This window comes from Filicampus tigris, chromosome 9, assembly GCF_054856515.1.
Source record: "Filicampus tigris isolate MCC_2025a chromosome 9, RoL_Ftig_1.0, whole genome shotgun sequence".
NCBI classification, from domain to species: domain Eukaryota; kingdom Metazoa; phylum Chordata; class Actinopteri; order Syngnathiformes; family Syngnathidae; genus Filicampus; species Filicampus tigris.
In genome coordinates this window covers 2,786,447-2,801,309 of record NC_141225.1, presented here as the reverse complement: position 1 = coordinate 2,801,309, position 14,863 = coordinate 2,786,447, and the positions used below count along the sequence as shown (strand labels likewise).

The following is a 14,863-nucleotide window of genomic DNA, read 5'->3' as shown; positions in this document are numbered from 1 at the left end:
CAGAGACAGGGGGAAGTGTGTGTGATTGGTTCCAATTAAGAAATATCCTGACAACTTCAACCGAGATTGGACACACACTCCTTCTGCAGTACTGTGTCACACCTGTGAGAAGACATGAAAAAGTCGCATCACCAACCTCCTGTGATGTGTTTTTGTTTTAGTTTCTGAACCAAATTTGACAAGTTTCACAATATATCACCAAATTGTTCATTTCGCTCAGTTATGATTGAAACAAATGTCTGTTATTAATTTACACTCAAAAATTCTCACTCACAAATTGTCAGTTATCATGCTCACCGATCCTAGACTGATTAAATATGCGTTAACATTCACAGTCATTTTTCTTGAAACAGATAACCTTTGCAATGGGAAGTTCCACAAACACCTGCAAGACCTGTATGCCCCCCTGGTGGTTCGTTACGTGGACCTGATGGAGTCCTCCATTGCTCAGTCCATTCACAGAGGCTTTGAAAGGGAATCTTGGGAACCTGTCAAGTAAGCAAACCACCTTTCCCATCTTTATATCCTCGTATAGGGTAAGCAATTATTTATAGATTAATAATCATATTACTGCAAAACTTAACAGTGTAAAAAGAAATAAGTTAGAATAACTTGAACCTGTAAAACACTTAGAATGACTCTTTCCAAATAAATTAACCAAACTCATGGATTAATACTTGTAGTAGTAACTCAGTTGTTAAAAGTACAATCAAATTTTGGAGTATCTCGTTTCGGGACACTTGGACATGGCCACAAGGGGTGAGTGTGTACTGCATTGTATACACCATTGCATACACTGAAATATGCACATACGTCATCATGCGATGCAGCTACCCATCAGTGTGGCGTGGCTCAGGGGGTTTCAGTAGTCGTCTCCCAATCACAAGGTTGTGGGTTTGACCCGCAGCCCTCGGGGCCATGTCAAAGTGTCCTTGAGAAAGATACCAAGACCCAATTGCTCCACATAGTGTGTCATCCGTAGGCGAAAGAGAACTCTTCAAGTGCTGAACACTTTGAATGTAGAATAGTGAGAAACCAATGGAAGCCCATTTACCATTCCACATTTACCACATCTTTCACACATCATTCACATTAATTTTGATTACCGGTAATAATTATTAAGTAAAACTTAATTCACTCTAGTTATTGTAGTCAAACCAAATATTTTTATAATACTTAAAGAGGAAGTCAACGCAAACATTTTTTTTTTCAAGCATATGTTCTATACAAGCCCACTAGTTGAAACAGGGCATTCTGATAAATATTGCATTTGTGGAATAAGTGTTAATCCACTAGTTTTTATCCATCTGTGGGAGCGGCCATTTGGTCTTCTGTCTTATATTGCACAAACACAACACAAAATTAATCAGAATGCCGTGTTTCAACTAGTGGGCCTGCTGGGAACATATTCTTGAAAAAAATATGTTTGGGTTGACGTCCGCTTTAAGTTGTTTGAGTTACTGTATTAACCCATTAAGGATTTGGGGAGCTGTTGAGCCAGGCGCTTTAGTCTTTAATGGGTTAAGCCTAAATGCATGATTGCAATCTGTTTACTCAAACTATTTGAGTTGAAATAATTCAAAAGGTTTTAAAGTTTTGAGTTGGTTTTACGTTATGATCTAAACTATGTATAAACTCACCAGTCATGATAGACAGTTTAGAGTCTTCATTTAACGTGCATGTTTTTGAAAGCCAGAGGGAATCGGGGTTAGCCTCATTCGATATTTAAGCCAAATGGCAGTTATTATGATGACAAGCCAAACGCTGAACAAAAATATCTACTGTACTGTAGGTCTATTGTGCTTTCGCAAATGTGATACCCTCAAATTACAGTAGTGTGTCTTTTTATTTATTTTGTCAAAAGTTTGGTCCTTGTGTTCTGTAAAGTGTTTTGTTACAGTTGCAGCTGTTGTGAAGGCGCTACATGAATAAAGTTGGGTTCGCTTGATCTTTTATTTTTCAATGTTAAACTCACTCTGTGGGTTATATAAAACGAAAAGTACTCACTTTGAAAATGTGGTGGCTGAAAGTTCATGCATTTCACTATTACAGTTCTACCGAATATTTCCTGGCTTGCTTTAAAATCAAGACAACCACCATGCTGTTGTTACTTAAAGTGGAAGTCAACCCAAACATTTTTTTCAAGAATATGTTCTATGCAAGCTCACTAGGTGAAACAAGGCATTCTGATTAATATTCCGTTTGTGGAATAAGAGTTAATCCACCCATTTTTAGCCATCTGTGGGGGTGGCCATTTTGTCACTTCTGTTGACTGAAAATGAAATCACAGTTGCTCAGGGCTCAGGTAACGACCAATCACAGCTCACCTGTTTTCTGAAACTGAGCCGTGATTGGCTGTTACTTGAGCCCTGAGCAGTTTTGATGTCATTTTCAGTCAACAGAAGTGAAAAAATGGCCGCACCCTGAGACAGCTAAAGAAGGGGTGGATTTTGCTGCTTAACTCATATTCCACAAATGCAATATTCAGCCAATCAGAAGGTTTATTTTGTCTTGTCAATTATCCAGACATGTTGCATTTTGTTCTTGTTTAGGGTGAGAGAGAGAGAGTGAGAGACAGCTAGCAAGTGTTTGTGCTTTTCCTGATGTACTTGTTGTTCTGCCGTCTCCGAAGGCCACATAATACCTGCATTTTCTTGTAAATAAATGTGAGTTTACTGACTAACACATTAGGTTTTACAGAGATGTTTAGCCATGCGCCTTAATGGGTTAACTTGAACTGTGTAAACTCCGTAATGTGTACCTTCCATGAGTGCGTCACTTTTACAGTGCCTGTCAGTATTTGTCTTCTTTGTTTTCTTTGATTGTGTTTTTCTCTGCAGGAGTATAGCTAGCACTCTGCCAAATGTCAATCTTCCAATGCCCAAAGTAGCAAATATAACAGTGCCAAGTGTTAACCTTGCACAAATGCCCAGCTTTTCTCCACCCAACTGGATGACTTCAAATGATGACTCAGAGTGTGTACTACTTGCCTCTTGAAGGCAGAGACATGCACACGTCTTTGGCATAAATGTGGCATCTAAATGGCAAGCAACAGATTGGCCCAGCATGTATCAGAGCATTCTCTTTCTTTTTATTTGAGGTGCAGTATTAATGTTAAACTATGGTGTAATAACACGAACAAGTAGATGCGGGAAATTAAAAATGTAATTTTTCAAAGAATTAAAAAGGAATCCCTTTTAAAAATTCCAATACCATGTACAAAATTGAGACCAAGATGGTTGGTGGGGGCTCACGGCGAAAATAGAAGATTACATAGATGGGAAAAAATGACTCTAGTGGTAGAAATGCGCACCAGTCCTTAATGGGTTAAAGGTGGAAAAAGGTCTAAATTTATTCATCTTGGTCTCAACACTGTAACTTTGATTAATTACAATTTGCATCGCAAAATAAATTGCTAAATAACTAAAGTTCACGGTGTGTTAAAAACAAAAAGATGAATTGCGGCTCAGCATTTATATGAGAAGGAAATCTTAATAATTAATTAAAATAAATTAAAGTATCCAAAATGTTGCCAATGCAACTTTTGTATTGTAATAATCAACAATAATCATAATGTGCTGTATCTGCGCAAATATTTGTTGCAAATAGAAAGGTTTATACAGTCCTTCAAGCCACATTTTTGCCTTGTGATGGCGAGTAGCATGTGGCTGACTAATCTGGCTTCTATGTTGTAAAGAAGTTGAATATTTCCATCACCTTCCTGGCACTTTCACCCTCTATTGTTGTGTGCTGTTGTGTGTTTGGGGTAGTTGGAGTGAGAAAAAGTTTTTGTTGTCCCATGTAAATTGTAATAGCAATGTTTGAGATTGACCCTGGTAAGAACTGCTCTTTCTTCCTTCCCTGCAGCTGGTTTCCATTTTGCCCAAAGAGTCGTTCCTGTTTCCTGAGGACAAATTCAGTGCCCCCATACATCTTAAATACATATTAAATCTTAAATCTTAGGATCTTAAATACATATTAAAATGCTTTACTTTACTTTACTCTATCAGGGAGAAATAGTAAACGCTCATTTGTTTTGGTGTGTTTTTTGATTGTTCGATTGATTGGTGTTTAGAAATGTATTTTGTGGAATATGTGGGTGCTCCGAATTTGGACTGTAAATGGACATCTCACTTGTTTGAGATCAATTGTAAAACCTAAATGCTAAATTTTTATGTCTTGCTTTTAAAGCAATGGCTCAGGGACATCAGAGGATCTCTTTTGGAAGTTGGATGCTCTGCAGACCTTCATCCGAGATCTCCACTGGCCAGAGGAAGAATTTGGCAAACACCTGGAAACAAGACTGAAACTCATGTCCAGTGATATGATTGAATCCTGTATAAAAAGGTACAAAGGAAGAAAGCAGAATGCAAGCAGATAAAGTTGGAAAAAGTGACTGAAACTGTTTAATCACATTACAGTAAGGACCAAGCCCTACCGTGAATAGTGACAAACGATGAGTAATTGACATTCCCCTAAAATGTTTATAACTGTCAATATTAATAACGTAAACTCACATTACTATACCCTTAAATATAAACGGCTTCCACCTAAGCATGCATAATACACACAGCAATAATTCTCTCAACTTTATGCAGTTTTCTCAACGGGCTTGAGGAAAAAACACTACAGTCTTCCTTATCTTACCTGTTTCATTCTTCTTTATGGCCTGTATGGTACTCTCGTTTACTGCATAATGGTGGGATATTGCACCCAACTCTTTCCTGCTTTGAGCATATCCAGGAGGTTTAACTTCACCTGGAGCATCTTCACATTCTTTTTTTCCTGGCACTTCCTTTGTTTGCCAGAAGTCGAAGAAGGAGCGTTAAAGAAGGGCACCAAAATATGCTGCATGCAGTGAAATGCTCATACTGTACTTCAATTATGATGTCTTTTTTTTTTTTTTTACCAAGAAAAGCACATACACACAGTATTACAGGACTGTATTCTATATCTGTATTGATTTTGATATTATGAGATAATTACTTAATGAATGTTATACACGGCATATGAAAATAAAACAAAATCATTTTCAGATTATTTTTGCAAGGCTTCAGAAAACCACAACGTGGTGAATTCACAAATAGTGAACCACAAATATGCTGGATCTATTGTTTACAAACCATGTAGTGTATAAATTAACTGTCAGTAAATGTACATGGGAAAACAACTTATGTTCCCTCTGAAGCATTTAGTGCTCTTTTTCATTCAAATGCTTCTCTTCAGGAACTATATCATACTTACTTTCTACTAAATATATTAACAGAACATTAAGTTATATATTCAATTTTAATTATTAAAGTGGAAGTCAACCCAAACCTATTTGTTTCAAGAATCTGTTCTATGCAAGCCTACTAGTTGAAAGACGGCATTCTGATAAATATTGCATTTGTGGAATAAGAATTAATCCACTCGTTTGTCACTTCTGTCGACTGAAAATGACATCACAGATGCTCAGGGCTCAGGTAACAACCAATCACGGCTGACCTGTTTTCTGAAACTGAGCCGTGATTGGTCGTTACCTGAGCCCTGAGTAGTTGTGATGTCATTTTCAGTCGACAGAAGTGACGAAATGGCCGCCCGCTGAGATGGCTAAAAACGGATGGATTTTGCTGCTTCCACAAACGCAATATTAATCAGAATGCCGTCTCTCAACTAGTGGTTCTGCTGGGAACAAATTCTTGAAAAAAAAAATGGTTGGGTTGATTTCCTCTTTTAAAAAGCATGGCAAGAGAGTCCCTGTGTATTTTTAGCTATTTGGATTTAGATTTTATTGCCATTTATTTACAGTAGGTACAGAGCACTATGGTACATTTTTGGGGAGTTTCCTTGAGTCAAGCTTTGGCAATACAATTTTAAATCAAAGGAAAAACATCAACTAGTTAGCAAAGTCTAATAAGTATTGAATAAGTTACAATAAACCGTTGTTCATGAACTTAATACAATAGTGTAATGTAAGAATGAACTGTGGATATGGACTTATATTATTTAGAAAAATCTGTATTGAGGCCCCGAATGTGACTTGTCTTTTCCAAAGAACGCGCGCAGCCTTCGAGGCCAAGCTTCAAAGGAGCAGCCGGGCTACAGACTTCCGAGTGCCGCAGTCAATCTGCACCATGTTTAATGTCATGGTGGATGCCAAGGCCCAGTCTGCCAAGCTGTGTGCCATGGACCTGGATCAAGAGGTAGGTAGGACCCAAAATAACATGCGAAGAGCTTGTGACACATGCTTTGAACTTGAATGTGGACCATTTTCAAGTGTGGAAGAAATAGAAATGGATTTAAATTAGTTGACCCTTTAGTAGACATCTGTCAGGTAAGAAAAATATATTTTCATAGTTTAAATTCTAAACATTTGTGACTGTCTTAATACTGTCAAGGTCTTTCATTCATTTTCTCAGTCATATTTGCATTTTTTGTTTTCCTAATTTCTTTTACATTATTAATATAATTTCACATGTGCAATGCCAATGTCACCTCCAGCTCTCTACTTCTCAGCTGCTTTTTTTCTCCTCTTTGTCTTGTGAAAGTTTGTCAGAGCCTGGGTAAGTGTGGCCACAAATTAAATTGTAATCACACCCTCCTTTTCCCAATTGTATAATTAGTCGTCAGTTTTCACTGTCTGTCTTCCTCCACTTTAATTGTTTGGATATCATTAGCATATGTGTAGATATTATTGAATATACATGGGGTAGAAGTGAGACATCTCATCTTTCGCAGAATCTTGAGACTGATTCCCATTACTGACAATGAATTCATTATTTCTCAGTCCTTAGCTTTTCTGTTGGTGCCACAAGTGCAAACAAAAGGATTCATCATGGTAACACTGCCTTTGAGTTTCCATGACAGCCGTTCTTTGGCTGAATGAAAAGCTCCTTTGCCAGCCAAACACAGAGTCACATTAGGGCTGCGCGATTATGGAAAAAAATATGAATCATGATTATTTTAGTAAGAATTGAAATCATGATTATTCAAATGATCATTTATTCTTTTACAAAAATGTTTAAGCGTAAAAACTATTGAGACAAATAAATGTAAGTAAGTTACTTTTGGACCAAACAAATTTATAAAATAAGTTATTGCAAAATTGAAAAAAGGTGCAAATTCAAGTATGATTTCCTTATGTAAACAGTGTGTTGGATATAAATTAATATTAATACCGTATTTTCCGGACTATATATTGCTCCGGAGTACAAGTCGCACCAGCCATAAAATGCATAATAAAGAAGAAAAAAGCATCTATAAAGAAGAAAAAAGCATATATAAGTCACACTGGAGTATAAGTTGCTCCACCCCCTCTCGGAATCCAAGTTGTCTCTGTCCCGTAACGCAAATAAATGTGTCCATATAAATCAAATTAATAAAACTGTGCGCTTAGTACACATCATTTCCACCGAGCTATGATGGTAACATGTAGCTAACAACCACATATGTAGCATTACAAGAAAGTTACGGTAAGATAACTTTAAACTCAGCAAAACGGTCGTAGATCGATTAAATAAGTCTTTTATTTATCGCCGACCATGTAGAATGTTTCCAAGTCTCCAAAAGTATTTTTGGATTCGGTCGTGATTTTCTTTGTTCTCTCCTCTTCCGCTCTGTGCGTGTGTGTGTGTGTGTGTGTACGTGTGTGTGTGTGTGTACGTGGGTGTGTGTGTGCGTGTGTGGCTGGCTGATGATGCAACACCAGAGCCAGGCACGGCGCATTTAAAGGAACAGTACACTATTTCGTATAGATGGATTGATAGACAGTCAAATTGTCTTTTTATCATACTATTTTAATTACTTATTTAACACAATATTAGATTGTAACCGTTTGGATTATTCATGCATTTTAATAGCTTTAAGGATTTATCTTATGTTTCTTTATGTGGGTTACAATAACATGTGAAATTAATATAGAGGTAATCGTCATGGCTTGTGAGTGCTGACTTGTATTTATGATGTTTTGTCTCCCTCTGCAGCTTGACCAAGCTGTAAAATGGCTGTAAACACGTCAAGATAACATGTCCCTTAGCAGAATACGTGAATTATGAACTGGAGGTTGCGTGATTAAATCTGCCAATGAGAAGTCAAGTTAGAAATATTGGGGACAGATTCAATTACGCTAAGGTGCCTGCAGAGGGAGACAAAACATCATAAATACAAGTCAGCACTAACCAGCCATGACAGTAATAATGTGTTAATAATTTCACACATAAGTCGCTACAGAGTATAAGTCACTATGGAAAAACTGTGACTTATAGTCCGGAAATACGGTAATCGTTTTTTAGTATTATGCCAATTTTGTAATCGTTGAGTGTATAATCGTAATTGTATTTTGATTAATTGCACAGCCTGAAATCACATACAGAAATGTAGTGTAAATTTAATATCATTGACATTTATTAACAATAATTAGAATCAACAATCCCATTTCAAAATAACAATAATTGTCGTATCAACTGTTTGACAACTGTCGTAATGTTTCGCTAACAGCGGACGAAGGTGAAATGAACGATTCGCCTCTTGAATGGTTTTAGGTGAACTAACAATGAAGTGATTCATTGAAATATAACTGGATTAATAAGTAATGTATGTAAGGGATGAATTAAAATATAATCATAATGTATCGATCAGTGTTTTTCAACAGTGTGCCGCGAGATATTGTCAGGTGTGCCGTGGGTAATTATCTAATTTCTGTGCCTGCGCGGTCTAGTGCCTGGCAGCGTAATCATGTACTGTAGTTACTATATTGTAGTACTCTTCCATACCAGTAGGTAGCAGCAGCAGCAGGTAGCTTATTGTCTTTGTTTAGAGACGAGCGAATTAGTGACGCATGTTTATCCAAACAGGCCCATGTTTTACACTGACAAAGTATCAATATGAAACATTATAAAAGACTTTTTTCTTTGTGTTTATTTCATTCCTACTCAAGACGTTGTAATATAACATCATTCTTCAATGTTAAAAAATGCTTATACAAACCATATAACACTTTTTTTTCACAATTTCAGCTGGTGGCGGTTTTTTCAATGAAAAAATGTGCCTTGACTCAAAAATGTTTGAAAAACACTGGTATAGATAACAAATGGATGGTTGAGATTATTATACATTTCCATTGTGTGTTGAAAATGAAAATCAGTTACATCATAGCCATTGAACAGTAAAAGTGTGACCTCTTTTCTCTCTCTCACTCTTTTGCGCTCTGTCTCCCCGCTTCTCTCACTCTCTCTCTCGCTCTTTTTGTGTGTGTAGAGACAATACCATTCCCAAATTGACAATCTCATTGAGGAAACGGTGAAGGAGATGATAACTCTGCTCGTAGCAAAGGTAAAGTGCCCAATTGCTTTATCTGTACTAAATTATGAAGAACTTTATCAAATTGTTTGTCTTGGTAGAATACATGCACCAATGGTAATATCTTTTCTTATGCCACCTCAAATTCAAGTTTACAGATTTCTCACCAATTTATCCTCCATCTGAAAACCAACATTATTATACTCAACATCTCATCCAGCTTTTCAAGTTTTAAATGTGGACTTTAACAAATAAAAGTGTTTGAATTAACCTTTGACAAGGTGCCATTAACAACATAGCTCACAAAGTGCAGTCTTCCACAAATAAAATAATTGTAATATCAGAAAGACAGTCCTTGATAGTGTATTGGTCACATTGTGTAGCTGCTTTTCACACTTCTGACCTCAGTTCATAGTCCCATTCACTGTTTCCTTGCAATTGACTGGTGATCAGTCTAAGTTAGCCTTTCGCAACCCACACTCCCTGTTGAACATCTTGACAAAGTTGGCGCATCTCCTTTTCCATTGCGCATGCCCCCCAAAAAGTTAAATAAATAAATAAATAAATAAATAACATGTATAGCTGATAAAGATGCTAAAAATAAATATAAAAATGTTCAATCCTGGAAGTGTGATCAAATCATGACAAAACAATTTAAAATATGTAGCAACGCAACTTTGGAGGTCTTGGATCGATTGAAAAAATATATATATATTTTTTGGAACTTCTAGTTTATTGAAATTACCAACATTTGCTTAAACTCAAAAGTACACATTTTAAATTTATTTGAATCTGGTTTAGCAATACCTGACTCATTTTCTGCTGTGCATACTTGGCAACATATTAAACAAAAACAGGACCATGAAAAAAAAGAATACTGTACTAATACAAAATAAATTATCCGATGGAGAAATTACCCATCTTCTGTGTTGCATTCTAAGCAACAAAATACAATATATTTTATAAATAAATGGCTCCTTTGAAAATAAAAGTTAGACTGTACTTATGCTGTCAATTATATTTTCAACATCAGCAACTTATTAAGCAAAATCAGGGCCTTAACATAAATCAATCTTGGGTTAGAGTTAAGTTGGAACCGTATAGGTTAGATCCATCCATCCATTACCAATACCGCTTATCCTCACAAGGGTCGCGGGGCGTTCTGGAGCCCATCCCAGCTGTCTTCGGGCAGTAAGTGGGTGACACCCTGAATTGGTTGCCTGCCAATCGCAGGGCACACAGAGACAAACATCCGCACTCACAATCACACCGAGGGGCAATTTAGAGAGTCCAATCAACTTACCATGCATGTTTTTGGAATGTGGGAGGAAACCGGAGTATGCAAACTCCACACAGGGAGGCCGGAGCCGGGATCGAACCCACGACCTCTGAACTGTGAGGCGGACGTGCTAACCAGTCAATCACCGTGCCGCCCTATATGTTTAAAAAAAGCACCTTGTAAAAAATAAATTTGATAAATCACCCATCTTCTGTGGTGCATCCTTATCAGTCGCGTATACATAAAAAAAATAAGTATCTCCCTTAGTACTGTATAATTTGAAACATCATTGTTTTTAAATATTTCAAACATTGTAACACAGAAGCATTCAAATACAGTAGTGTACCAAGGGTCAATGACTGTATTTTAAGTATAGGCCTTACATAAAACAAACACACTTTTCCCCTTCAATTATTTTTCTTAAACCATTGTACTATGGTGTACAACTCTACTAATAAATAAATAAATACACAAAGGTGCAGCTATACTTGACACATTTTCTGCTGTGCATACTTAGCAAAATATTAAACAAAAACAGCACCATGATAAAACAAGAATACTGTACTAATACAAAATAAATTATCCGATGGAGTAATGACCCACCTTCAGTGGTGCATTCTAAGCAACAGATTACAGTATAATTTACAAATAAATAGCTCCTCAGAAAATAAAAGTTGAACTATACTTATCTTCTGAAGTATACTCTCAGCAGCTTATTAATTAAACAAAAACGTTGCTTTTTATGTCCGGCTCCGCAGTGATATAATGTGCCATAACAGTCAGGTAGCTCTGCTTAGCTCTTGACGTCCAACCGTCTGCGGTTAAAGCAACAGCGGGGGCTGCTGACAAAGCCGTCGCTCATTTGGCTCCCGTTTTATTGTACAATGCAGGAATTACGGTACTGGTAAAATAGGTAGGCGAAGGAACCTTATAACGGGGCTCAAGTGCATGTTAAGAAACCCGCCCTGTCGATTTCTTTTGCCCTCTCGGAATCATGTGCCAATGGCTGTCTAACACTGGTAAAGTTTTTTGCACGGGTGCTTTTTCTTGTCGTCTGGTTCCACTTATTTTTACATCGAGGTGATGTCGGTGTAAATGTGTTGCCATGTTTGTTGTATTTCCACCGACGTCGTTTAGCATTGTGTGACACTTGCGGCATACCGTTGTAGTTTTGTCTACGACACACTTTCCATCGGGCTAATTAACACGAAAACCCAAAAACTTCCAAAGACGCTAGATGTGAAGTTTGATGTCGCTTCTTCCACTTCAGGTATGCTTGTAACCATGTTGCAACCGCCAGCTAGCTTACCATGTGACCTCTCAGCAGCTTGGGCCAAATGAATGTGGGAGGAGCAGTACTGTATTGCGTTCGCCATTGCAGCCTATAAAATGGCGGAGTAAACCACGTAGCTTCTATACATATATATATATGTATATATATGTATATATATATACATATATATATATATATATATATATATATATATATTTTTTTTTTTTTTTTTTTTTTTTTAATAATATCAGCAATGTCTGTCTTCCCACTTACAGTAGATCTAATGAGCAACATGTTATATTATGATGCAAAGATTACTAGCATAAATCAAGCTGGAGTTTGTTACTGATTATATCCTGTTTTATTCTACTCTGTTTCAGTTTGTGGTTATCCTGGAGAGTGTCTTAGCAAAACTCTCCAGATATGATGAAGGAACACTCTTTTCTTCTTTCCTTTCTTTCACAGTAAGTTGGTTTTAATGGAAACAAAATAGGGGCAGGGGGACAGTCTACAGATGTAATTGTCAGACAATATTTATTGATCTAATCTGCATCTGTCACGTTAAAATGTCGAAACAACAAAGTTGCTATTCCATACCATAGAATCAGTTCTGACACGCAGGTTTCTATTTTGCAAATGTGTGATTGTACAAGTATTACAAATCCTTTGGAAACTGTGATACTAACAATCCCATAGAGGCATGATACCTGGCTCACTGTTGGTAGAATCACACTCAAATAGATGGGAGTTGTTTACAGAAAAGAGAGGGTCAATTAAAGGAAAGCCACGGTTAGATGGACAAATCTTTTCAAAGATAGCATTTCTTACAATAATTCTACTGTATCCGTGTGACATTTTCCACTGCAAGGAACAATAATAATTATTTTTGGATGTTTCACTTTCACTGAATTGTTATCCAGCCCCAGACTGCATTTGTTATCTCTTTTCCTTGAGATAAACATGATACTGTAATTTCTTGCATGGTCATACATACACAGCAATCTTTAGAAATGATGTATGTCACCGACAATTTCACAAGATAACAAATATTTTGTATTATTTCTCATTAATTTTTTATGTACATAAGAAAGCATTTCATATGAACATAAAAGAAATTCCTCAGTAGCTATTAAAAAAAATCTCTGTCTCTGTGCCACATTGGGACTAAAGACAAAAACACTTACATTTTGTTACCAGATTAACAATAGGCATTTAACTGCAAGCTTTACAGTTTAATTTACTCAGCATTTTTACGTGAGAAGTGATATAGCTAGAATTCTGACTGGTTGTCATTCATATTTCTCTCTCCTTTATGACAAGGTGAAAGCTGCCTCAAAATATGTGGATGTACCTGTAAGTGAAAGTTACAGTTCTGTGTCCAAGTCTTTGTCTTGATTTACACTGTGGAACAAACATTGAAACCCAAATAAACATTAATTGTTCTTATCTCCCCTGAGCAAAATACATTTGCTTTGTTACACGTATGGAATTTGTTGAGTGAAAAAAATATAAAGAAATTTCCACAATCTGTCATTTTTTCATATTCCAAAACAAGTTTTCACATTGAAAATAATCATTTCCAAGGTCAAGCTTTTGCATTCATTAGCTTTTGTTAATGGTACAAACAAAAAGGTCACATAGATATAGCTTTCAAAAGTTTTACACCTTAACACCTTAAACAGTGGTAGACATCAACGCCCCCCCCCCCCCCCCAAACACTGCCAAACACAGCTAGTTGCACAGTAGCGTCCCAGAATCTTTTTCATTCTCTCTTGTTGTAACACGAGGCAAATTCGCCAAATGAACTTAAACTAAACTATATTCTATTGCCCACCCCTGGCACATCTGGCAATTTGGTGACCAAAAGTAGACTAGATAAAAGCAGGTCTAAGTTGTGGCACAGGTGGTGTAACGCAATTTTGATGGATTTGATCGAGGCGCAGGTAGACGGATTTTGAGCTCCGCGGACGTTTGTGGTGGACGTCATCATATTTCATTCATAGATATTAGGAGAGCATTGGGTAATTCCTCTGACTCATTGTAGAAATCAATTGATTGAATGAATTTTTGTTATCATCTTAAAAATATTTTAATAGCACTGCCCTGACATCGCAGCAGAACTATGGGGAGTGGCATGCGGGGGGGTCACACACACTTCTATGGTCAGGGGTGGAAGGCGGTGGTCTCCATGTATATATTTGTTTAATTTTGTGAGCAATTTGACGTTTCACAATGAATGTATAGTGTGCAAGTACTAAATACGGTCTAAGTATGAGCCTTAAATTGGTTTGGACAAAATAAAATTTAGGGAGAATTATGCAGAAAGGTGCTATTATCAGTAGGGTTTGATTCACAAAGTTTGTTCCATTGTGGTACATAGAGTATGTGTTTGTTGTCTATGTTCTTGTCCCTGTGCAAATATTGGACAGTGTTTTCCTTTGTCAAATTATACCGGATGTTGTTGATATGTACTGTACGGTATTTGTGTTTCCTGTTTCAAATGCATGTGGCCTGACACTGTCAGCCGTGCGTAGAATACATTGTGGGCTCATGTTGTACAACACCCCCCCATTCTGTTGTGAGTGGCAGTGACTGTGGTGCACATTTGGTCGTGTGTGTTTGAGCTGTATTAGCTGCCAACACTTCGGCCGTTGCAACATGACAAATTTCAAATTAATGCCTTGTCAGTAAATGTGAAGAGGCAGCGCTTATGCTGGCAGGGGTCGCAATTCCCAGTCCAGCATGCTAATTGTGTTCTTGATATACAAATCTAGAATTCCACTGTTAAAAAAGGGTTTACATTTACACGACACATCACAACACAAATGTGCTAATGGAGTTCAGAGAATGCCATTTTTTTTGTCTTGCATGATCTCTAGTTTAAAAAAAAAAGAAGAAATGCATTTATAAAATAAAGCAAATTTGCACCGAGATTTGAAAGGCAAAATATGTTTTTGAAAGCGTGCTAAACGTTTTCACTCCTGAATTGTCCGCAGTGAATATTTTAGCTATCAGAATGGCGGGTCCCCTCA

At 37.0% G+C, this 14,863-nt stretch overlaps 1 protein-coding gene across 7 annotated transcripts in view; it reads left to right on the top strand.

Moving 5' to 3' along the window:
• Positions 1-14,863, top strand: part of cadpsa (Ca2+-dependent activator protein for secretion a) — a 156,404-nt gene that overhangs the window by 108,118 nt on the left and 33,423 nt on the right. For 3 of the 7 annotated variants that reach the window (XM_086040112.1, XM_086040111.1, XM_086040110.1), the window contains 8 exons: positions 354-495; positions 2,841-2,975; positions 4,192-4,347; positions 6,038-6,185; positions 6,531-6,545; positions 9,238-9,312; positions 12,212-12,295; positions 13,152-13,184. In XM_086040112.1, the coding sequence (XP_085896238.1) occupies positions 354-495; positions 2,841-2,975; positions 4,192-4,347; positions 6,038-6,185; positions 6,531-6,545; positions 9,238-9,312; positions 12,212-12,295; positions 13,152-13,184 (788 nt within the window). The remainder of the gene's footprint in view (positions 1-353; positions 496-2,840; positions 2,976-4,191; positions 4,348-6,037; positions 6,186-6,530; positions 6,546-9,237; positions 9,313-12,211; positions 12,296-13,151; positions 13,185-14,863) is intronic. The other 4 variants (XM_086040117.1, XM_086040116.1, XM_086040115.1 and 1 more) reach the window with 2 other exon arrangements.